We start from the raw sequence: 26,203 nt of genomic DNA on the forward strand, positions 1-26,203 counted from the left end.
CATCACCTCTGATACACTCAGTCCTGACCTGTGTTCCAGTACGAGCGTTTAATGAAATGTTAGGTATTGAGACACCAGTTGAACCTTGAACAAACACTGACAGCAGCTCACCAGTGTTCAGTCAGACTGACTCCTGGGCTTTCAGCCAATCAGGAAGAAGCGAGGGGCTGCTGTCAATAATGGATTTATCATCAAGACGAGCTCAAGCTTCATGCTTCCTCTTGTGTGTGTGATCGATATTCACCGGGGCAAAGCAGAACTACTTAGAAACCCTGTTTTAACCCGGACACACCCTCCTTCATATTAAAAAAAAATGCCTTCATATCCAGAACCCACACCCACCCATGTTTCATTTATATAACATAACTACGACACGTCCCATTTTATCCAGTACAGACACCAAAATAGTTGTACATGCTTTTATAACATTTTATATCATCCAGAATTGATTATTGCCACATACTCTTCTTCTCTTCTCTCATCTACCCACGAGGTCTTCATTTGGTCCAAAACGCAGCAGCTAAGGGTCTTTATAAGATCTAAGAAGTTCAACAATATCACACCTGTCCTGATGTCTTTGCATTGGCTCTCACTAAATTTAATTAAAAAAAATATTCCGAGGTAGAGCTGCTGCTCTCAGAGCTCCCCTTCTTTGGAATAAAGTCTCTCTCCAAATACAGGAGGCAGGCTCTGTTGAGATCATTATTATTATTATCATAGATTTAAACCCATCTCTCTTCTCATTGGTCCGTCCTTGTTTCACTGGTAGTGTAAACATAACTAGTTACCTTAAATCTATTCTATTCTACATGTCATGTGCATCATTTTTGACACATTTCCTCCAAAATTAAGACTAACATAACATAATCAGGACAATGTATTTGGTATGCTTTGAAGCTTCGGGGTTCATACTACAATTTTAAATATAGTTCTTTGTGTTTGATCAAAGTTTGGTCAAACAGTGTGAGTTTGAACTCACTGACCGGTAATGTCAAAGAGGTTAAGAAGGCAGGTTAAAGTGAAGAAAGAGACAAACAGGAAACCGGCAGGAAGTCCCCACCTTTACTGTTGTTTATGATGATCACTCGTAATTGTCCATACTGTGTCATCATCATTAACACACACTGAACTGAGATTAACAGCTGTGTATGTGTGTGTGTGTGTATGTGTGAGAGAGAGAGAGGGAGAGAGAGAGCGAGTGAGTGATGCTGCATGACTCCAGACCTCTGCTTGCTTTCGTCTCTCTCTGCAGTGTGGGGATTTCCTTTTTCCACTCTGGTCACATGACTGCAGATATGGGTGTGGTCTCCTGCATTCCTGGCCTCTCTCTCTTTTTTCTCTCTCTCGCTCACTCGTTCCCTCCGTTTGGCATTCTGCGACACTATCTTTCTTTCACACATATACACACACACACACACACAGACACACACACCGTCTAGACCGAACACACTCCAGCACTGTGTCGGCCGTTTGACGTGCCCTGCATGTGGAAATGTCTGTGTGAAGCCACTGTGACGTGATTCAATGGGATTTTGTGTGTGTGTGTGTGTGTGTGTGTGTGTGTGTGTGTGTGTGTCTGTAGGTGCTCCATGTGTGTGTTGTGGGATCTGTTGCTGGGTGCAATAAGAAAATAAGTTCCTCTCTGTGTGGAGGGTGTGGCCAGCAGTGAGTTTGCATAGTGGGATTGTGTGTGTGTGTGTGTGTGTGTGTGTGTGTGTGTGTGTGTGTGAGGAAGAGGAGGGCGGTGCAGGCTGCTGCTTTAGTATGCAGAGCAGGTGTGTCTGCAGAGGCAAAGAGCAAAGACGAGGGAGGGTAACGGCAGCGGAACAGAGGGACGGTTGATGGAAGATAATCAACGGAGAAAAGACTTCAACATTTTTCATGACCTGAAAAACTGATCGTGTGTGTGTGTGTGTGTTTGTGTTTGTGTGTGTGTGTGTGTGTGTGTGAAAGAAAGAGATTTCGAAAATATCTCTCAAATCTTTTTTTTTTTTTTTAATGTAGGCGATCATCTCCCAGTAGACACAGTAACATACCAGTGACAGCAGCTGGGACTGTTTGGTTTGGCTGAAATGTAAAATAATAGACCGCAGAGAGTCAAACTGTTAAGAAATGTGTTTGTGATAAAAATATTTTAAAGTTCGAGAAAATAACTGTCTGACAGGCTGAATCCAAGGAGTTCAAAACCCTTTTAACTCTGTTCAAACTGCTAGCTGAGACTGTGAGAGGAATGATCAAAAACACCTTCCAAAAATCAAATTCAAAGCCGAAAACCCGACTGGAGCAAAATCTTATATAATGATTATCACTCAGTCCTTTGAACTCTTGTTTAACTGTGACAGTCGCAACAAACCGTAGTCGATATATATGAGTTTGTTGCATTTAGGGATACAAATTTTAAGCAATTTCTTAAACCGATAGTTAAAGTATTAACCAATACTGTGAATGTTGAACGTTCGAGACTGGCCAATAGAGACGTGTCTTCCATCTTTCAGCTTAGGTCCCGCCCACAAAGTTTAGCTCAACAGGAAACAAAACTTTTGAATTTGCATTTTAATCACAAATTAAAACATAAAACATTTTTTGATTGCAGTGTTTATAGTTTTACGCTCAAATCTATTTTTTTGATTGCAAATCTGTTTGATTACATAATAAAGATGTAACTTCATATTCTACCAGCCTCTGTTCTGTTGTGTAGTTTACATTTATATTAGAATATGGAAAATCCAAAATTCATGCACGACCAAAACACATAAGTCACGACAACTCCCAACATCTCACAAGACATAAACACGGGATTCTTTCCATCTGTACCATCTATTCCACATGATGCGAACGCAGCATGAGACGGGATGCTTGTGGTTTTCGGTGTAGAACAAAATGTGAAATGTTTAAAGGTTCTGTAAACCACACAGATGATTTCAGCTTAAATTAAAAAACCTTGTGAGGAAAGAAAACCACTTTAAAAAAAAAACTGTGAAGAGAGAGAGAGAGAGAGAGAGTTCACAAATAGACTCAAGACACACCAGGTCCAGGACTACACGCTGTCCTCTCTGCTGTTCACCCATCACACATCTATCAGTTTGTTCTGCTTGGCCTTTTTAGGCATTTTATACACACACACACACACACACACACACACACAGGCTTATCATTTCTCACACACACACACACACACACACATACATAAGCCGAGTGGCTGGCAACATGGTGGCTGCGGCATAATTTCATCTGGAGTCAATAACAAACAGATAAGATGGACAAAGAACAGACACACTGTCTCTCTCTCACACACACACACACACACTGAAACTGGCCTTATAGCTGCATAGATGAAATAGAAACTATATATAGAGAGAGTTTACATCATGACCTCACTTCCTGTCTAGCTTCTGTAACTCAATCCTATCTGTCATTGAAGGTTTCTGTCTTTGGTCTTTTTGAAAAAGTGAAACTTATTCCTGTAGTTTACAATCAATAATCGTCCATTCATGCCAGATATTATCTACAGTGGATGTTTAATACTTTTATAATCAGAATTTAGCAAAATGTTCAATATAATTAGCTTCCCTCATAGCAGAAAATAGACTGAAGGGAGATCAGATCTGCCTGCTTTATATTATATTATAGTTCTTTCTAGATTTAGAAAGTTACCAGTGGATTACCACAGCGGACTGTGATTACACATCGTCCAACAGCCTGATGAATAAATAAACTGCCATAAAATTAGCAGGCGTGTTCTGCTCCGCTCTCTCATTCTGAAGATAAGAATATTTGTTTTTCAAAAAGGGAAAATGGTCAGAGCCCTGATGAACATGTTGAATGTACTTATATTTTTGTTGTGGTTACATGTAGTTGTGGTTACATCTTGTATTATATTATAGAAACCTAATACGATGCGTTTTTTGGTGCTGTTTTTCCACCTGCATCTGTTTCCAGCGCAGCCAAACAAACTCAGGTTGTTTTTAATGAAGAGGTCAGTCAGCAATAATTGCAACCACAGTCTGATTTCTCACTGCACGTGGTTATACGAGGAGGTTTCCACACCACGGGGCGCTGTTGTAAAGTTGGTTACACTGCTGAGAGGTTGAGGTCAGTGCTGTATTCGGCCGTCAGCACAACCATTGCACAAAATAGAAAAAATATCTACTGACGAAAAAATGCAGACAATTCAACTGAATATAATGCAACTTTATTCATCTACAGTTATAGATTTTGATGAATGGTCGTAGTCAGTGCTAACCACGGCGACAGACATCGCATTTCCTGTGACTGCTTCATAATACAAACCACCCTCTGTTTCACCAGTTGAACGCTTTCAGTGTGAATCCAGTCTTTCCCACATAATTGGATTCTATTGATCATATATAAAGGCGGTGACATGTGTGCATTAAAGGAGGCACATCCACACTTTCTGAAATTATTTATTAAATAATGCTGTATATAAGCAGATAACCTCTATGTTAAGATCCTTACATGCTTGCTAATAACTGAGATTGACAGCGTTGTGTTAAGAACATAGACAGACTAAACTTGAATGCATCAGTTTGGGACAGATTTGTGCAGACGTGTTCATGAAACATCCGTGAACTCCGGATTGATTTGATTCAGGAATGCGTCCAGCAGTCTTCTCGGCAGGGATAAAACCAACATTAATCCTTCCTCCTGCGCATGATCAGGTGTGTGCACGGAGAGGAGAGGAGAGGTGAGGAGGGGCGGGGCTATTCACAGACGCTACATTGTCAACGTGTTTGTGAGAGAGAGAGAGGGAGCGAGAGCAGGGCGAGGAGGAGCTGAGCGAATCAATGCGCTACACGCAGCTCTACAGTGAAATAAGATTCTTCCCATTTTAAATAGTAAAAAAAAAAAAATAGAAAATCAATATGCAGCGGTCAATGTTGATATTGTGGCGGGCTGCCACAAATAAATCAATGTACGGGAAACACTGGAAACATCGGCGGTAGGAAATGTTCGGTAACTTAATACAACTCTGACACGGTACGAAGCACTTTGTAATCTTGTGATTTTCAACTGTGCAAAACAAATAAAGTTATGATTAAGTTATTAAAGAGAGCGAAGAGTAAACAGTCACATTTTTCAATGAGATAAAATGACATCGGATTACATGCTGCATAGTTTTCCTGTGAATCCCACATGCTTAACGATGCAATCTGACTGCTGAGTAAATACATTGAATGATTATTACAGGAGGAATGAATGGTGGCAATAAAACGTTTAGAAAACTAGGGTTTGACTTCATGGAAATCTTAGTGTCATTTAAGTGACGGTGTGGCAGAGTGTGTGTGTGTTTGTGTTATCAGCGTGTGTGTATATAACACTTGCTTGTTAAAGCAGATCAGCCACATACACACCTAGTCACATGGCAGTGGAGAACAGTGTGTGTGTGTGTGTGTGTGTGTGTGTGTGTGTGTGTGTGTCAGCAGGTGTGTCATTTAGGCTAAAGATAGGAATGCTCACCTTTGGACAGAGGTGGGTGTGGTGGTGTAGTTTACAATCCATAAAGGTGTGTGTGTGTGTGTGAGCACTGGGTTCCCACGGGTCCTTTAAATCCTTGAAAGTTTGTGAATTTGAGGGGAAAAAAAGGCCTCGAAAGGTTTTGAAAGCAGACATAAATAGACATGAGTCATTGAAAGTGCTTGGATTAATATATTTTGTGCTAGAATAGACTCGTTTTGCTTTGTTGAGTCAGAGATGGAACAAAACCACAACTTCTGTAAAACCTGCTGGTTCTCATGATTAAAATGATGTGTTGTAACAGTAATTAACTTTGATCCAAGTCTCAAACTGTGCTGTGTTTTATCCTTGAACTTGAGGGAATTGGGGCCTGGAAAGTCATTGAAAAGGCCTTGATTTAGATGTTTAAGAAGGTGTGGGAAGCCTGTGTGTGTGTGTGTGTGTGTTATGCTTGTGAAACTGTCACTTTTGTAGTTTTTTTTCTTTCATAACCGTCCCAATTCTTCTTCTATTCATCCTACAGATTGTTGTACCTTTCTTGCCTCTCTCTCACACACACACACACACACACACACACACACACACATACACACAAACGGACACACACATACAGCACTGGTCATTTAGGACAAATATTTCCACTATTTTTGCTTTTTTGTGTGTGTGTGTGTGTCTTACCGGAGGAAAGATGTATACTGATTCAGAATCAAAGCACAATAAGATGATGTTTGCTTTTTACCTTGTATAAAATGAGACAGAACGGCTGTTTTACGTCACGTCTGTATGTTTTCTCATCATTTCCGATAACGATCAGAACATGTTCTGTCGCTTTAACGTGAATCTCAATAATTCATGTGGGTTTATGTTCCTTTTTCATCCGTTCTAATGAAATTGTTGTAAATTCTTCCTGTTAATGCCTATATAATTAAGTCATCTCATTATCTATAATTAACACGTTCCATCACCATGACATCACCGACTATTTGCGGAATAACATACAACAAACATTAATTGGATGAGGTCTGTAGGACGTCCATTTCATTCCATTTCATTTCATTTAATTTCATTTCATTTCTCACGTGTCTCATTGTAATAACGACTCAACTTCTGGTCAATGAACAGACGGATAATTACTGAACACAGAGAGGGGGCATCTGTCCTGCTCTGTTCAGGATAAAAACACACACACACACACAGATAGAGGGCTTTGTGAAACCTGATATGAGGAATATAAAAAAAATCTAAAAGAAAGTTTGAAACGGAAAATAAAAGGAGCTGAAGAAGACTAGAGGTTAACAGACAGGACGTATTTCCAGGAGCCTTTTTAGGAACTTTTAACTGCATTTCGACAGCACAGCACTATTTCCAGCCTCCTTGAAGCTTTTTCTCTCATATCGTGTCAAATACCACCAGAATGTAAATCCCACATTTGTGTAGCTTGTTTATAAGTCACATTCTCAGACTCTCTCTCTCTCTCTCTCTCTCTCTCTCTCTCTCTCTCTCTCTCTCTCTCTCTCTCTCTCTCTCTCTCTCTCTCTCTCTCTCTCTCTCTCTCTCTCTCTCTCTCTCTCTCTCTCTCTCTCTCTCTCTCTCTCTCTCTCTCTCTCTCTCTCTCTCTCTCTCTCTCTCTCTCTCTCGTCAGGCTCTTGGAAACGGTCAAAATGATTTTCTCCGGCAGTTAGCGTTTTTTTCAGACAGTCTGTTTGAGCTCCTCATTATCAGTAGTGACAGTAGGAATTCTTGGCTGCTTGACAGATTATTTGGACCCCGTTCGCTTTCTGCAGTAAAGTAACTAACGCTCTGGAGTCGTTTTCACCCGTCATGAATTTATTTCCCCTGTGAAAGAAAAAGACACGAGCATTCAGAAACTCCTGCGAGTTAAACCGAGCTTACAAAACACTTTTTAGTGTCTGACTAACTTGAACAAACACTCTGAACGAGACTTGAATACACTCGCTAGCTTAGCAACATTAAGACTAAAAACAACCCATGATGTGACACTCTCTGTAGGAGCCAGTGTTACAGTGGTGCGCCCTCCATTCACACTATTTCACATGTTATCTCCAACATAAAATATCTTATTTTCAGGCCAATACAGTAAAGAACGAGAGCAGCAGGAATGAGCAATGTGAGCGAGCCTATTTCACATTGTTAGTGTTCCTCTCTCGGTCTATTAAGTTCATGACAAAAAAGATCAAAGAAAAAGAAACCTGCACAGTAATAATACAGTACAATAATCAGTCCAACTGTTGCCCTTCTTACATACACGAATATCCAGCAAACACTTAGAGCAAGTGAGCAAATAGAAAACAGCTTCACATTTCCTCATTCCATGCTTGTGCACTTTCTATATCTAATAAATGAAAAACTAATTCATCAGAAGAGAAGGGGTCGAGTGTCACTTATGCTCATAACGGTCGTTCATTTATTTAAAAAAAGGCTTGAATGGCGAGAAAATCTTTTAAAATCTACCAGTGATGTGTGTGAGAGAACAGAAATGACTCTTTGCCCTTCGTTTCATTATTAGACTTTTCATCTCACCGCCGCCGCCGCCGCCGCTCTGCAGCAGTGACTCGGCTCTCTCCGCGGAGCAGATGACAAACATTGCGCAAACGGCGTTCGGCTCTTTCTATAAATGTCCTGTCACGTCTGAATAAAGCTGTAAAAAGGAACAATGATGGTAAAGTCACCTCCGCCTGAATGAGGAAAGAGCTATCATTAACGGGGCTCGATGAGGCAATTTGATGTAATAAAAGAGCTTCGGAGTCTTTAAACTTTATGTGCGTTCCGACTCCGCTGCAGCAGAGCATAACATAGCATAACATATCCTACTGCACCTGCATCAAACACACACCACAAACCACCACTCTGCTCTGTGCATGAATCAGCAGCACCAGTAACAGTACCTCTCTAATGGGCTCTGATGCTCTGTGTGTGTGTGTGTGTGTGTGTGTGTGTGTGTGTGTGTGTGTGTCCATGACAGAACACTAAACAGTGAAAAATGGAGGGCAGCCTTTGATGTGCACTTACATAATCTGTGGTGATGGTGATGGTTTGAAATGCCCACTTTGGTCACACATAGTCACACACACAAACACACACAAACACACACAAACACACACACACTGGCCCAGTTGATTTCTCTCTCTCTCTCATTGGTGTATCGTCCTCCTGCTTGATGTTGATTGGCTCTCAGTGTATTCAGTCCTGAACTCTGGATGTTCATCAGCAGGACAAAAGAGTCTGTGAATCCCGGCGTCTTTGTTTGTCGCTGTAACAATTCATTTTCATGACACCCCGGGTCTTAACTTTTCGTGACTGATTTGTAATCACTGTAATTTAATATGTTCTTCATTTGTTTCGAATCAGTTGTTCACAGATTTCACGCTTGTTTTCAATAATGACTTCGGAGGCCAACTGCGGTCTCTGACGTTCAGCGGTGTGTGTGTGTTTAGCTCGCTGTATAACCGTGCGCCTGAACACACAGCGAGGGCGGACGAGTGACGATTTGTAGATTTATTCAGTTGTTGAAGAGAGATGTGTAAATGTTTTATTTTTTAATTTCCACATGAAGATCCAATTGCTGGTTTTCTCTCTCCTTTTAGACCTTTGATCTGAATGTTTAAATTAATGTTTCTTTATTTTTCAAGCTTGAAATGGATGTACTGAAACATATTTACATACACTCAGATTGTGAATGATAAGATACTCTACATCACGTAGGCTATACGTCATAAAGTCAGAGCAGACAGTTCAGGGAGGGCAGATACTTACCAACCTATCATGCGTCTCAGAGGAGCAACGCCAACCGATAATCAGCTTATATCATAACGACCTCTGTGATTCAGGGGACTCCTTTAATAATCTGAGATGATAAACTCTCCTCTAATTGGCCCAATAAGTCTCTGCACTATTAATTAGTAAAAATGTTGCACCGATCTGTCTGCTGATGATGATGATGATGTTTAACTGTCGTGGTTTCTGTCTGTTTCCTGTCTGGATCTGGTTTATAAAATCTGTTTCCTGTTTGTCTCCTCCGCAGCGTGAAGCCAGCAGAACATGTTTACTCCCTCGTTTCCATGGTAACCGAGAGGAGCATGCACGTCCAGGACAGGAGTTAACCTCAGCGTTTGTCTCCTCCACCTGCCTCCTGTGAAAACTACACTACCCACAATCCCAGTGAACTGACGACCCAGGCTGACATATAGATCAGTTAAAAAAAAAAAAAAAAAGACACTCACTACTACAACAAGAACAACAACACTGCTGTGAAGAAGATCAACATGGCCAACAACACGGCGGACCACCCTCCGGGGAATTCGGTTGCTGAGGGCAACCATGACGGGGACTTTGGGGTGACCACGACGGAACTGAGGGGCCTGATGGAGCTGCGGAGCGGCGAGGCCGTCAACAAAATACGGGACACGTACGGAGACGTACAAGGCATCTGCCGCCGCCTGAAAACATCACCTATAGAAGGTAAGACACGTCCAACACACCGAACCAGAACTAAACCAACACCCGTCAGTCATATCTGCTACTCACTGCAGTAAGATGTTGCTATGATGTGAGTTTCCTGGTTTAATTAGTAAAAAAAACATTATATCAGCAGGAAAAACTGAAACACTTAAAACATTTAGATATTATACGTCACACATCAGGCCTGTTTCCCCTAACTCCTCTGAAGAAAGGATCAACCTCCATCAAAATCTTAATATGTTGACTGTGCTAAGCGGGTGATGACTTGCTGATTACCCACTTAAGTTCAAGATCGATATCCTGTCGTTGTGTGTATGAGAGGGAATAGCGAGGAAATGCAGCAGACAAAGACTGTGCCAAGTTCAAGGTTATTACTGCAAACATAAACCATAATAGGCTAATAGCTAAGTACAGTGTCGTAATCAGTGTTGACGTTTTTAATCATCAGACCGGGAGCCGCTGATACGAATCTCATTCAGTCGACTCATCGTCAAGACTGATTTAATGACAATTTACACTACTAGCGTACAGTATCAACAAATGCATTGCAATTTGCAATTATTTTCCGCATCACTGCACATAAGATAACAGCACGAGAGCCTCGTCTAGCATGGCCTTCAACCCTGACTATCATGGAAACAGACACTCTCAGCTCCGGGGCTTAATTGCTCCACTTGCTGACCCACCGTACAGTGTGATAAACACTAAATCGCTGTCAGCAGCCAATCAGGAGAGCGCTCCACGGCGTGTTAGGATTTATTACTAAACTATGACCTCAGGATACCATATGTGTCTTCTGATGTTCTCGCATCACAGATCAAAGACTTCACATGTATGTTTGTGTTGTACAGATGTGGGGCGGCTGTTCTGTAGGTGACTGTAGTGTAATTGAGCTTATAATTCTACGTTAAGTGTATGGATGAAAATCAATCAATGCTGATTGTATAAAAAACTAGGGCTGAGTATTGATACTCGATAGCTTTAAGGTATCAACTGAAATAACCCAGTATTATTATTGAAACCTCTCCAGTCAAACGATACCTGCATTTGATCGTTTTTGTACCCAGATCTAGAAAAAAAAAGACTATTTGTATGGTTTTGCCCACTTCTGCAGCAGCTACAACGCATCCAGTCTGTGGGGATAATACTTCATTGTACAGTTTTGTACAGTTATTTAATAAATATTTCAATAATATGAACACTTTCCAAATGTATTCGTGTTAAAATCGCTAAACAGTGAAAAATGGAGGGCAGCCTTTGATGTGCACTTACATAATCTGTGGTGATGGTTTGAAATGCCCACTTTGGTCACACACAGTCTCACACACACATACACACACACACACACGCTGGCCCAGTTGATTTCTCTCTCTCTCACTGGTGTATCGTCCTCAGCTTGATGTTGATTGGCTCTCAGAGCTGCAGTGTTTATAGTCCTGAGCTCTGGATGCTCATCAGCAGGACAAAGAGTCTGTGAATCCAGTTTTCTTTGTTACTGCACCAAATAATTTTCATGACACCCCGAGTTTAACTTTTCATGAGCCGACTTTGATCCTTTTTGTATCTAGAAATGTCGGGGGGAAAAAAAAGGTGTGATTGGCCCACTAGCGCAGCAGCTACAACCCATACAGTCTGTGGGGATAATACTTCATTGTACAGCTATTTAATAGATGTTACAATAATTTGAACACTTTCAAAATGTATTTGTGTAAAAATCATTTCAATGGGGAGGAGTGGTGGCATTTTACACAGCTGAATGCTTCCATTCACATGATGGGTATCTATTGAAGTACTCTATTGGTATCAGTATTGCTAAAATATCTAATTAAAATATCTAATTAACAAAAACACAACAAATTGGCGAATCACTGACTTACCACACAGACACTCACAGATCAAGAGGTGACTGTATGAGCCATGAAACAAAGATGATTCATGGAAACAGATGACATGTTTGTTAACAGATAGAAACACTTCTTCTTTTGTGGTGAAAGATGATCAGTTTTAGATTTCAGTCAAAGCTTCGTGTGAGGCCAGAAAATGGCCGACATGCTGCTGTTTGTTATTTCTTCCTCCCTCTATCATCCTTTGATCCCTCTGTGAGTGTGTGTGTGTGTGTGTGTGTGTGTGTGTGTGTGTGTGTGTGTGTGTTTGCAGCCATCGGTCCATTCCAGGATTGAAATTAGTTCCAGCCCGTTCCCCTAATGGCTCCATAGATCATTGCTCTGTTCCATTTAGTAATCAGGGGACAGCTATAGTCGCGTCCTCCACGCAAGAAATTACTCTCCTTAATGAAGAAAGTGTAATTATATTTTCACTGCAGAGAGGGAGGGAGGATGGGGGGAAAAAAATTGGGGGAAGCCTAAATGCAAGATTGAGGACACACACACACACGAATACACACACACACACACACACACACACACACACAATGATGGACTGTGATAGTTAACTAGTGTGATAACGGACAAGTGTCAGTACAGTTTCAATCCAGGTTCTGTCTGTCTATCTTCTAATGTACATCATCTGTCACTTCCATGAATCTGGGAGTCTAGTCCCTGTCCCTAGTATGGGTCAGGCTCTGAATCCACTGGATCCTACGTTTCCCATAATGCAACTGAATCATTTTTTTTTTTTTCTTTTCCCATTAGACTGTCCCTGTCCGGTAAACACCCTTGTCTTTCAAACTCCACTCCTCCAATTTGTAATGCAGACTTTCTATCATAAATCTGTAGTGTCCAAACCCAAGCTGAGATAACCATAATGACATCACTATGACATCAACGGGGTTGTTTTTTGTCCTCCAGATGACATTATACATGAGCAGTGAACTGACTCGTGAGTCTAGTGGAGGAGCTGATTTATAGTTCAGTGCTGGATTTCACCGTTTGATAGCACCCCTGCTACGCTGCCTGAATGTGTCGTAGATTATCTCGTTGCGCTCCGAAATAAATCCTTTGTCTTTTATTCACTTTGTGACAGGAAGTGTCAAGTTTGGGGAGCAGAAGGTGTGAAGACAAAGTGGCCTGTATCTTTAAAATCCTCTATCACAGAAATGTGATTGTTATATCCATATATATCATGATATTAGGGTCCAATTGATACATTTGGCAGATATTATAGACCTAGCTTAGGCTTTTTTTTATTATATGGTTCTCATCAGTGGATGGAGTTTGCTCATTTGTCATGAAGATGGATCTCAGAGGGTGTTATGATGTCATCTATAGCACTATGAGGACTTCATGGTCTGTGTTGACTCAAAAGTTATAGCTACTGTGTGATATGGTGTTTTTTACTGCTACGGGCCCCTGAGTCCTGCTGGAAATCACACACGTATCGACCGCTGAGAACCTTGAGCGGCTAGTGTCAGAAATACAACAGAAGAAGAAGAACTGGTGTATCTGTTTACAGTGCACCCAAGCAAAGGGGAAGGAAGTCAATAATTGGCCTTTGGCCGTTAATTGGCCTGATTTCTTGTTGCGCACAGGACCATAAAAGGAGTTGTTTATCTTGTAGTTATGTTTGTGAAGCTACCACCAACTGCCTGCTAACTATTTTTAGCAAAAACACTGAAAACAAGCAGCCACAGCTAGCCTGGTTCTGTCCAAATATACAGAACAAAATCCCCCTATCAGCATCTTTAAAACTATGAACACATACTTCCGTTTTTTTAATCCATACAGACACTGAAGTGTAAAAACGACAGTGCTAAGCTAAGTTAGCAGTAGCTTCATACTTAGCATGCAGACATGTGAGTGATGTCTGTCTAGTGGGTCCGGGGCAGGAAAGGCAGACTTCAACGCTAACAAACACCCCCCCCCCCCTCCCCCCTCCCCCGATATATAGAGAGGTAATTACAGAATGTAAATACATTGAATGCTGATGCTGAAAAATAATCAAAAATGGGGATTGTGTCTTTGTGGCAGAGAGGGAAGCCTGCATGTAAACTGAGTTTTCCACTTCAGACTGTCATGTGGATGAATTATCTCTTTTTCACCTTAATTCAACCTGATTTCTCACATTAATCTGTTTTCTTGCGTCCATCCTGAACCGAAGCTGAGATGAATCATGCTTCTCATGTCCTTAAAACGCAACAGAAAAAACCTGTCCCACTGTCTGATAGCTAGCTGACAGTGTGCTAACCTGATTAGCTCTGTAACAGAAGCGTCGAGTTAACAGTTACACAGTTCACACAGTTATATTTAACTATGTGTCAAGTGTGTCTGTATCAGCTCACTGTGTGATAATGAGATGTTTTCGTCTTCAGCTGCTTTTACTTTCAGCCTGTGAAATCAGCTTCTGATTGGACCTGTAGCTGACTGTCGTTGTCCTGAGTTCAACCTGATCACACACACACATCCCAAATCACGCACACACGGCTCAGCTGCAGCCGTGCGTCCCGCTGGTTAATGTGTATTGATGAATCAGTCTGCTGCCTCTCTGGAGGTCATTGATGTCCTTGTCATTATTTTACAAAACCTGAGTGTATTCATGACACGCAGCCGCCTCTTGAGTCTGAGCATGAGATGTAAACTTTATTTATAACCTGGGCTACAAAGAGCTTCACAAAGAGACACATACAGACCTAAAAATAAACAACCGACTATTTTAGGAAAATGCTAATGAACAGCAGCGTGTTCTGTCACCGCTCAGGTGAGAAGAAGACAGGAGATGATTTCTTTTTGTCTCTGTAGCGTCACTTTTATCCCTTCATGTAAAAGTGTCTCCAAATAAACCTCAAGGATCCAGAGCGGAAACAGACAGATAAAAACAGTCACTGACTGGCAAATTTATGTATCTGTGCTGGACGTAACTACAGCAGGTCTGCAGCTAACACGCTAAGCTGTTTAGCTCTTTATTATTTGTATTAATTGATAAATAGTTCAGTCCTGTGATTCCCAACCAGAGGTTTGTACAGTATAGCTTAATATTTTTGATTAGGAGGAGGAAAATAAACAATGCAACGAGGCTGATCTTTAATATTTTTATCGTCGCAACAGAACGACTACACAGGTCATGTCTCCACCAACAAAGTCATCTGTAACACCTGAACAGCTGTGATGTAGGAAACTAGTTCAAATTAAAACAAATTTAAACTTTTTTTTTTTAAAGGAAAACATATAAAGACACTACTGCTATTTGGCAGATTGTCATTTTTAAAAAGAGAAAATTAGTGTCTTAAGCTTCAAGCCTCTGGTTGAGTGTTTCCCATAGTGGCATCTGACTGGCATGTAAGAGCCGGCGTTGCTAGGAGACGTGCTGTCAACTTCCATGGTGACTATTGCCTTGAGAACATCGAAATGTTTAGCCTACAAATGCTGATATAAGATGTTTTTTTTTCCAACAAGCCCACACAGTGTTGGTTCTGTATTGTTGGTGATTACAACATTCAGTATGTGGGAGGACCAATCATGCTGTGAAGTTTCTGTTCCACTCGGAAAGTGGAAGCCAGTTAGCTAAGCGTGCTAACATTGATAGATGTTACTTTTTGGCTCATGTGTTATTTCAACACCGGCTGAGTCATCGGTCACTCGGTTTTCTGCATTACAGAAAGGAGGGAGGCTCCTGTTAAAAGTCACGGTAACGGGTTGTCCTGTAACTTCAGCATGTTATATATTACTCTGTGATGCAGATCATGATGTGTAAGCAGTGCTCGAATAACAGATGAGACGAAGCAGCGGCTAACAATGTCAGCCGCCAGCTGGTTAACTGGCTGTGTGACCGTTGGAATTAAAGTGATATTACAAACTGTTGTAAACACCCACCCACACAGATATTTCTCACCAATCATATCATCAGTGTCCGTCCGTCCAAAAATCCATGTCCCCTGGAGAACATTTTAGTAGGGAGTCATCACTTTTAGTTTCTTTTTAACATTTAAACCAAACATAACCATTTTTGATAAAGATTCCTTAGAACAGTGTCTGAGATATGCACTGAGCAAAGAGAAGGAGTGGCTCATCATCAGTCAGGGTTAAATCTGAACTGAGGGAACATACACACACACACACACATATACACACACACACGCAACATACATTATTAGTGCATGTAAGTTCAGAGGTTTCTTGGCCTGCTGGCGTGTCGGATCTTTCCGAGATGTGTGGTGTGAGAAGTCAGCAACCAATCTGAGATTCAGCTCAAGCTGCGTGACCCGAGTCTCATTCACTGTAACTAACACATACACACACACACACACACACACACTCACACACTCACACATACAGCCTCAGGTCATCCGTGTCTCCGTGCCAGTTGAAGCAGAATGCTCCTTTGAGCAATCAGCAACAGGGAGACAAACACCAAGACATGCAACTCTCTTCATATCCTTCTTTCTTTTTGTAGCTGTTTTTTTCCACCCGTCGTATCACTTATAATTAACCGTTGTCTCTGTCGTAGTGTCTCTCACCCTCTCAAGTTCTCTCTCCTGACTTTCCAAAACCCAGAAAATAGCAGAGTAATACAAATCTAAAATATATGTAATTTTGTTGTGTAACGGGTATTTGCCTCTAGACAAATGAAGCTTATACATCGCATCATTCTGCATACTGCCGGGTTTATTACTGTAAGATAACTGATATTATTCTCCCACCATGAAAAAAGTAACCATTACTATTTCTGACAACAGCAGGTGGGGCTTCAACGATGGCCAATCACATCAGCTTGCCTTCAAGGGAAGTTGATGTTCATTTTATATTTTAGGAGACGCAGACACTCTCGTCATGTGATGATGATGAGCACAAAGTTATTTGTGACAATGTGGTCAGTAAGTTAGAATATAAAAAGCATGTTTACATTTTAGTGTCTGTTGACTGTATCTGTTGTCTTTATCTAATTAATTAAATAGATTGCATTCTGGGTACATTGATGCCATTATTGTACAGTAAATAGTGTGAGTAGAGCAGAAGTCTGACTTCAGATGAGACCACAAACAGGGAAAAGTGTAAGAATTGATTTTGATTATCTAGAGGATAAGGAGGTTTGTTAATTTCCTTAAAGAAAAAAATGTCCCAAGATCTTTAATGGACCTCAGTACTCTTAAAAAATCTTTTTTTTTTTGTTGTGCAGCAGAGGCAATATATTTTCAAAGAGATGGTTGGAAATGTCTGAGGATTCTGGAAATACCAGTAGAAACGGATTCTCTGTGCATCCTCAAGCAATTTGCAACTCGGTCAGGTGCCTCTGATTGATTTGCAGCGCTGATTGATTTGCAGCTTTTAATAGTGCACACAGACCGACGTTTCAACACTACTGTGTCTTCATCAGAGTCAAAGGAGAGATTGTGGAAATACCTTCAGAACAGCTATAAATGTTTTAAACGATTCAAGGGTTTTTCAAAGATCGTTAGAGTTTTCAATTTTTTCGGAAAATCCGATGCTTTAGCTCTGTGACTCGAATGTAATGATAATACATGAGAGGCACAAACTGCGGCTCGGTGTTTACATGGCTTTGATACTTCAGATGTCTCTCTGTGTGTGACCTGTGTGTCACCATCACATACCATTGCATGCTATTACACCACATATTTTCATGCATTATTAAGCAGAATGAAAGGATTTTTTTTTCCCCCAAGAAAGACCAAAGGAAAAATCTGAAATATCCTCTGACTCCAGTATGTTGGAATTTAGATCAGCAGCCACTGTTGGATATCTTTTAAATTGTGAAATTGACATACAACGCAGAACGGTTTTTGAAAAGAACAGTCACCAGAATAATTCAGTTCGGTCGGATGTCGGGAACAGGTTTCAGGAGACAGAAGTGTAATAATGACCAGGATGACTGTCTGTAAGTTTATACTGGGTTCGTAAAGGGGGGGTGCACCAGCTGAGAGGTCAGCTTCTGTAGACATTACCATGGCAACTGTGCACATGGTCACATGTCACACGCAGTTTATAAAAAGGCAGCTCAGGCCACAGATATGCTTCTTTTATTTGATAGATGCTGGGAGACTGCTCTGACAAATGTAAAAATATTCTCAATTCATTATGAAACTGTGGAGGCACAAATTAGACTGTGGCGGGCAGCCACGCCATGTAATTAATGGGAAACACTGCTGCACTCCGACTGTGTTTGCTATCATAAACTGTCTTGTACTGAATGTTGATCAGATTCATAATCCTGTTCAGTTATTTGTTGATCGCATAGTTCCTAATTTAAATCATAATTATCGCCTTTTCCATTTGAATTCAGCCATACCAAGTTTTGTAAGATATGCATTCATCAGTATGTACAATGCTGTTTTTTTTTTTTTAACTTGCTTCCCAGAGCCGTCAATTTAGGTCAGCATAAGGTCTTCCCTGATCCAGGATATTCTGATCTGAATTCATGAAGTTACAGGAAAAATATCAAAACACAAACTCCATGGTCTGACATCTTCTAAGTGACTTCAACAGTGAAAAAATTGAAATCAGGTAGTTGCAAACCAACAAAAAACGTGTTTACTCCAACCAAGACCAATGCAAAACATATCAAATCAAAGATGGCTGGTGGTCAGTAGATACAGTATAAGTTTAGGGTTTTAATAGCTAATATTGCTGCCATATATCTTCCAGCCACCAGTGGCAGCACTTTAGCTGCGGAGACATTTCACTGTTGGAATAAATCATGTTTTTTTGTGTTACTTTACACCCGTCTGACATGGTTTCTTTTTTCAGCTTTACAAGTCATTACGAATCTTAACTCTCAAATCGTCTAGTTGAGAAACATGAGCCTCAATGTGCACTCGCATCGATTCACTTCTAGTACGGTAACTCCAATTATGGGATTATCGCTACAGATTGAATTTAAGTGGGTGAATCTGATTTTGAACCTTCTAAATACAAATCACATATCATTTTTAAATTAAATTTATATTCCAATGTCAAAATTTGTGTCAGTTCAGACTTTGACTGATCTGGGAACTCTGGTCAGTCTTTCGCCTTTTTTTTTTTTTTTATCTCATCTCTGCATTTATGAGGTTGACTCATAAAGCCTCAGGATATTGTGCAGATATCTTACTCAAGTTGAAATATTTCAACTCGGAAAGACATGTCTTCTGCTCAATATGCAGTCACATCACCTCCAGCGTAAGGCATCTGAGGAGCAAAGACAGATCTACTGGATGAACTGCAGAGATGATAAAGAAAACAGGAAGCGGCTCTGACAACACAGAGGAACAGAGAAGAAGAAACAGTCCTCAGTATTTGTTGTGGACATCAAAAAGTCTGAACAATGAGACAGGACATTGAAACCCGCTGCTGTAGTTTCATCTGCCAGTGGGAGTGTGAATGAAAGTGAAAACCATGCTGTGTATGTTTGCTGAGAATGCTGCAAATTGAAGAGACCTCTTTTTAGAGCGATGAAGTCCATTTCCACCGGGAGCTGAAATTCATAAACATCTGTGACAGTGAACGTGCAGTTTCTGGAACTCTGCTGTTACTGGAACATCTTCTCGGAGCTTTAATCTGCGCCTCCGCTGGGACGTTCGCTAACAAGAGCCAACGTCAGGCACCAGATGAAACCTGCCATCACAATCACAGCAATGAATTTTAAAAAAAAACCAAACAAACAAAAAAAAAACAGACTTGTATCGATCAAACAGACAAAAAAAGGTGCTTTGTGATTCTGTTTTTCTTTATCTTAGTGTGACAGGAGCTTTCAGCATCAATGACTGTCTTAAAATGATCAAACCAAACTTTAAACTAACCTACAGTGTGATGAAACACTGCTGATGAACACTTTGACAAGCGGTGTATTTTTAAAATCTCTTTGTGCACCAGCTCATGAAGATGATGATATTATGAAGCTCTACTGTTGGCCTGATTAACTGCAGCTAAACTCATCTCATCGAATCTCATAACACCTCATCTCATTGGGTCACCTCCATCTCCGCCCACCTTATATCACGTGTCATCTCATTTCTCGCACCCCCCGTCATCTCATCTCATTTTAACTCTCCTCATCTCATATCACGTTATCCCACCACATCTCATCTCGTTGCATCTAATCTCAGTTTATTTCACATCACATGACCTCATCTCCTTTTATCCCATCTCATTTAATCTCATCTCACTTCATCCCGTCTCATTCTTCCTCATCTCGTTGTATCTCATGTCACCTCATCTCATCTCCTTTTACCTTACCTGAGATCACGTTACCATTTCACATCACATCACCTTATTGCCTCATACTACGTCTTGTTTAATCTCATCTCACGCCATCATCTCACATCACCTCATTTTATCTCATTTCACATCACTTCGCATCGTTTTTGATCTTATCTCATCTTACCTGGCCTCCTCTCACCTCATCTCATTTGATGTCAACCAAGTTCACTTAACTATCTCATCTCACATAATCTAATCTGAAATCCTCTCACTTCATCTCATCTCATCTCGCCTCACCCAGTCTCTTTTCACCTTACCTCAACTGGTCTCTTCCATCTTCCATCATCTTACTTCATCTCCTTTCATCTCATCTCATGTTACCTCAGATCCCCTCATCTCATCTCATCTCATCTCATCTAAGGTTACTTCACCATATTTCATCTTGTCTTTTCTCATGTCACCTTATATCATCAATGTCTCACCTCACCCCCCCCTCTTATCTTATCTCATCAAAGGTTACTCCACTTCATCTCACCTAATCTTACCTCATCTCAAATCATCTCATGTCATCTAATCTCTTCTCTCTTCACCTCATCTGGCCTTGTGCATCTGTCATGATCTCATTTCAACTCATCTTCATCTCATCTCCCATGACATTACGTCATCTTATCTTATTTCATCTTATCTCATCTCACATCAGTTTATCACCTCGCCTCCTTTTATTACATCATCTTTACTCATTTTACCTGCAATAAGATTCCCTCAAATCATCTCACCTCTTCTCCTGACTGCTCCTCAATCTCATGTCATCTCATCACACTTTACCTAACCACATCACATCTCACCTCATCTTATGTCAGTCAGCCAAGCTTTCGATTGGCAAATAATTGTCACATCGAAGCAATTCAGTTAAGGTTACATCACATGAGTGATGTGACTGATGAGGAAACTAGTCCCTCTGTGTGTGTTTTGAGGTTGCGCGGTGCTCTTAAGGTAGACAAAATCTCAAAATGGCAGAAACTAGTATCTGGTAGCTTTAGCTGTTCAAAGAACAGAGAGACCGATAGAGAGAAGGCATGAAGAGGAGGAGGAGGAGGAGAGCTCTTCATTCAGTCTGTCTGGAGAGAATCATCTGAGAAGGAATAAAAGGCCATTATTAAAACACATGAAGACAGAAACATGTCCGAGCTCATGCTGACATAGAGAGTCCTCCTTCATTAGAAACTGTGGCAGTGCGGTCTGTTCACATTCAGATCACGTTCCACTGCACGTCTCTCAACTCCACCAAGACTCCACAGCAGCCATGTTGCCGTCCACAGAGCCTTGCAGAGGAAATAACAGATTTTCCGGTCTTACTAAAAAAGTACCCAGAAAAAGGGGGATCAGTTTTTTTCGACCAGTTTTGATTCAGATTCGTCCCTGTGCACCCAGAAGCTGCTGCAAATAAACATAATTCACCACAGTTAATGTTAACGAGGTCCTGTGGAGACAAGCTCAGCTCAGAAAATCCTCCGGTAATACAAAGTGAAGATAAACACAAGCTGCTGATTACCCTTCATTAATGTGATAGATAAACTGCAAACGGTGTTTTTTAAAAATCTGATTTTCTCTCAGTTTTTAATAAAAAACGAAAATTAAATGAGCTCCAAAGACAAAGCCCTGCAGCTCTGGCCCCCTGCTAGCATCCAGGTCGACTGGGAAATCTTTTTGTGTTTCTTGTCTTTATATGGCGAATGAATGAGCAGTCAGATATGAGTCACTGCTGGAAAATGACTGTCAGAGCTCTGGAATCAATAAGTCACAGATATTGTTTGGTCTTCAGTAAACAGATGATAATAAGAGATCTTTCTGCAGATAAACAGGAAGAGAAACATCAGATTTTTTAGTTAACTGATCTAATTGATTAGTTGAATAAATCTAGTGACTAATAAGTTTGTAAGTGAGGATGTAGTGCTACCTTCTTCTGCTTTCTTTGTTTTTGGTGTTTCATAGTTTTGGGTTTCTTTGTCAATATCAAATTTTGATTCCCAAATGAGAGTTTAATGAAGATCTTCAGTAGCTGGGTGTGAGCCAGCTGATCCAGACTGGCTCGGTCTGATCGGGTGGTGTTTACGTGGAGCAGTTGGCTCTGACGGGGCAGCAGATTGTGTGTTTAGTTGGAGGTGGGCAGCAGGGGGGAAGTTTTTGGTCAGTTCAGGCTACCAGAGACTAATCACTAACAGAGACAACACATATCAGTGGTTCCCAACCTGGGGGTCGGGGCCCACACAAGGGTCACAGAATGATTGACACAAAAATGTTGGGAATCACAGCTGGAATCAACAGACTGGGACCAGTAAAACCTGTTAAACTGCACAAACATATTACAGCAGTTTATAATTCACTTCTGATCAGGGGAAATGATTTTCCCAATCTGTACAGCTGCACCTCAATGCACCATTTTCCAACATTTCAGTAAGTTAGAAATAAGGAATAAAAACAATTAATATTTTTTCTGGGTGGGAAAAATCTCTTTTGGTGATTCACCCAAATAAAAACTATATATGGAAACACTGCAGTGTTTCATGGCAACAAAAGTGGGTCATGTTGCAAAACTACTGTGTATAGAAGTCTGTAAAATCCTGAGTTTTCATAACTATTGTGCATGAACATCTATTTGATTTAAACTCATAGTATTCAAAGGGACAAAGGTAGCACATGTTTCTGTACAGGTGATACAGTTTATGATGATGTAAGCCGGTTGATCTTTAACTTCTTTATCTTGGGATCCAAGATGAAAGAAATGAGTGTGTCTCTGGATTTCTGAGTTCATAAGAGGAGGAGATTGACTTTAAAAATAACTTCAAAAGCAAACAAACAGTGCTCAATGAATCCAATGATTTTACTTACTATAAAAGCCTCTCAGCATCTATACATCAACAGGTCGGAGCCTGTCAGCTCATATTTCCTTGATAAATAAAATGTTTTTGTCCATTTGTTCCCTTTTTTTTAAAGAGAAGTTTTCTGTGTAGCTGTGAATATTAACATCTTGTGTTTGTGGTTGCAGGTCTGTCTGGTAACCCCGTTGATCTGGAGAAACGTCATGCGGCGTTTGGACAGAACTTCATCCCCCCAAAGAAGGCCAAAACGTTCCTGCAGCTGGTGTGGGAGGCTCTGCAGGACGTCACGCTTATAATTCTGGAAATTGCTGCCATCATCTCGCTCGGCTTGTCCTTCTACCATCCACCAGGAGGAGACGCTGAAGGTTGGTCTGAACTCAAAATGAATGCAAAGACAGTAGATAACATTGATGACTCGGAAGTCATGTTCTCCGCTATTTTATTTTAGTTTTTATTTTATGTGAGTGTCTGTTTGGGGGTTCTTTTATTTTAACAATTCGTTTTGTTTTGGGCTCAGTATTTCACATTGTATTTTTACAGTTCTTTATTTATTTTAATTTGAAATGTTATTATATTAAATATTTTGTTCATTCATTTTCTTTAACTTTTGTAAACCTGCAGTGTGGAACTTTTACATATTTAAGAACATCCTTTACATTCAAGGCCTTGCCAAACGAGTTCACACAAAGCTCATTAAGCCTATCTCCACCAGATAAATCTTTTTGTATTTCACAGTATACAGAGTTTTTAAATCTCATGTCGTGGGCGTCAGTCCTGCGCTGGCAGTTTGGCCGTTAATGATGCGGTTCTTCTAGACTTTCCAAATGTTATCGGACCAAATGGATCAAATTCTGATAGTGAAATGAGTCACTTCGCAGGGGTTGTGTGACGCTCAAAACTGTTTATCCACCGTTTTACAGCTGCAACAGTAGATTATGGCCAGTGGCGGTCATTTATTTATTTATCAGTAATATAATTTAACCTCCTAAATTCCTGGCTATGACCCTGTGCAAAGACTAAAAGAGAAATGATTTTAAAGAATTAAAAAATGTCTTTTTCTTCTGCAAATATGAAAAAGAAAATAGAAAAAGTTCATGTTAAATCATTTGTGTTGTTAAAACTAGTGTTACTATTTGAAGCTATAAATTAGTCGTACTGTTTGATCTCTTTTGACTTGTCGTTTTTGTTTGGTGAGAACGATTCGGCTTCAACATGTCGTCTTCCTCTCGCAGAATGCGGTCAGTCTGCGGGCGGCGTGGAGGACGAGGGCGAGGCCCAGGCCGGCTGGATCGAGGGCGCTGCCATCCTGTTTTCGGTCATCATCGTGGTTCTGGTAACGGCCTTCAACGATTGGTCCAAGGAGAAGCAGTTCCGTGGGCTTCAGAGTCGCATCGAACAGGAACAAAAGTTCACCGTCATCCGCAAAGGCCAGGTCATCCAGATCCCCGTCGCCGAGATCGTGGTGGGAGATATCGCTCAGATCAAATACGGTACGAGACTTCAGATACCAGAAAGAAACATCAAACCAGTGAACCCTTAATGTAACAGCCTCAGTAGTTTAAGGACAGACTCAAACGTGACTCTGTCTGAGCTGCTTTCAAACAAACTGACATAAACTCTTTTTACTCTGTATTGTGTAGATTAAATAGAAATAGCTTCATATACACTACATGGCCAAAAGTATGTGGACACATTACAGCTACATGCATGTGATTCTAAAACCATGACGTTGATCTGATGTTATAACAGCCTCCATCTGGCTGCAGGAATTTGTTCCCATTCAGTTGTTCAGTGCTTAATGTAATGTTTTCGTCTTCATCAGAGTTTGAGATGAAGCAAAAATTTATTTACACTTGAGCTGTTTTGAGATATGAATGAAAATCACGTCCAGTATAAAATCCTTTTCCCATCCCAGGGCTGATGGGAATAAGACCCTCTGACCTTTGACTTCTGTTTCTACAGGTGACCTGCTGCCTGCTGACGGGATTCTGATCCAAGGCAACGACCTGAAGATTGACGAAAGCTCTCTGACGGGAGAGTCCGACCAAGTCCGCAAATCTTTGGAGAAGGACCCCATGCTGCTGTCCGGTGAGTGCCTGCTCACTGTCACATGGACTGGGACCAACACTGATGATTGTGTTCTGAAGTGATTCTGTTAATTTATTTATTGAATGTCCCGTCCTCTCCCTCACTGCCTCTTGATGACAGATAAACCTCTGTGTGCAAACCTGACCATGTTGTAAACCTTTCAAAAGTCTATGAACATGCACCTCCACATGTGCTTTTTTCACCTCCCAGCTTGTAAAAGTAAGCTTACAAGCCTGGTAATGAATGCACAAACAGTGGCAAAACAGTGTTTCACAGGCAGACATTTAAATGTTCAGACCTTAAATGAATTTTGCATGCACAGACTTGAATATGCAGCAGACTGATTATGCAGTACAAGCTTACAAAACTAAGATTACAGGCACAAAATTCAATGCAAGCCTATCTTTATGAATGATATGATTTTCCATACCAACAGTAGTGATCCTAAGATCAATCAAACAACACTGAAATACAACAAAAATGCTTACAGGCATCTTTTAAAGGTATTTAATGATGCAGAAGAGAGTAGACTGACAAAACGAATGAAGAAATCACATCAACATTGGCAGTTTAAGTTTCCGTTGTTAAGTCTTTTGACTGTTAGTCTTTTTAATCTTTCCTCAGGGACCCACGTGATGGAGGGATCAGGCAGGATGATGGTGTCAGCCGTCGGCCTCAACTCTCAAACCGGCATCATCTTTACCCTTCTGGGCGCCAGCGAGAACGACGAAGAGAAGAAGGTCAAGAAAAGTAAGACATGAGACAAAGCCCCGTCACACACGTCTCAGAAAACAAAAAAAAAAACACAGGACTCAATGTTGAAGTGTTTAAGGTCATACGAGGACAGTAAGTGTGTGAAGTGTTGGGAGGAAGGTTCAGATAGAGAGACAACAATCACCGTGTCAGCTTCTGAATACTCTAGTGTTTGAACAGTGCTGATTGGAACTATTTGCACGTTTTTATCAGCTGGCGTTGATATGAAGTTTCTGCTGTCGCACTTGTGGACTCTGTCGGCAGGTAGAGTTCATCAAGTCTGGGCTGATAGCAGCAGAGCTGTTTGAAGGGTGTAACTGTAGTATTTTAATATTAATGAGCTTCAATCTTGAGCACAAAAGCATCATCAATGAATAAATGAGACCATGAATGAGTTCATCTCTAATGATGATGGTATTTTACACTGTGACTGTGAATTAAACA

General features: G+C 40.8%; 1 protein-coding gene across 3 annotated transcripts in view; it reads left to right on the forward strand.

Annotated features, from left to right (window-relative positions):
- The window catches only part of LOC137181083 (plasma membrane calcium-transporting ATPase 1-like), a 105,166-nt gene that overhangs the window by 33,512 nt on the left and 45,451 nt on the right, over window positions 1-26,203 (forward strand). For all 3 annotated transcript variants that reach the window (XM_067586447.1, XM_067586449.1, XM_067586448.1), the window contains exons 2-6: window positions 9,518-9,954; window positions 23,086-23,283; window positions 24,151-24,408; window positions 24,881-25,006; window positions 25,631-25,756. In XM_067586447.1, coding sequence (XP_067442548.1) covers window positions 9,759-9,954; window positions 23,086-23,283; window positions 24,151-24,408; window positions 24,881-25,006; window positions 25,631-25,756 — 904 coding nt within the window. In that variant the 5' untranslated portion in view covers window positions 9,518-9,758. The remainder of the gene's footprint in view (window positions 1-9,517; window positions 9,955-23,085; window positions 23,284-24,150; window positions 24,409-24,880; window positions 25,007-25,630; window positions 25,757-26,203) is intronic.

The sequence above is a fragment of the Thunnus thynnus genome, chromosome 4 (assembly GCF_963924715.1).
Source record: "Thunnus thynnus chromosome 4, fThuThy2.1, whole genome shotgun sequence".
Taxonomy (NCBI): Eukaryota; Metazoa; Chordata; class Actinopteri; order Scombriformes; family Scombridae; genus Thunnus; species Thunnus thynnus.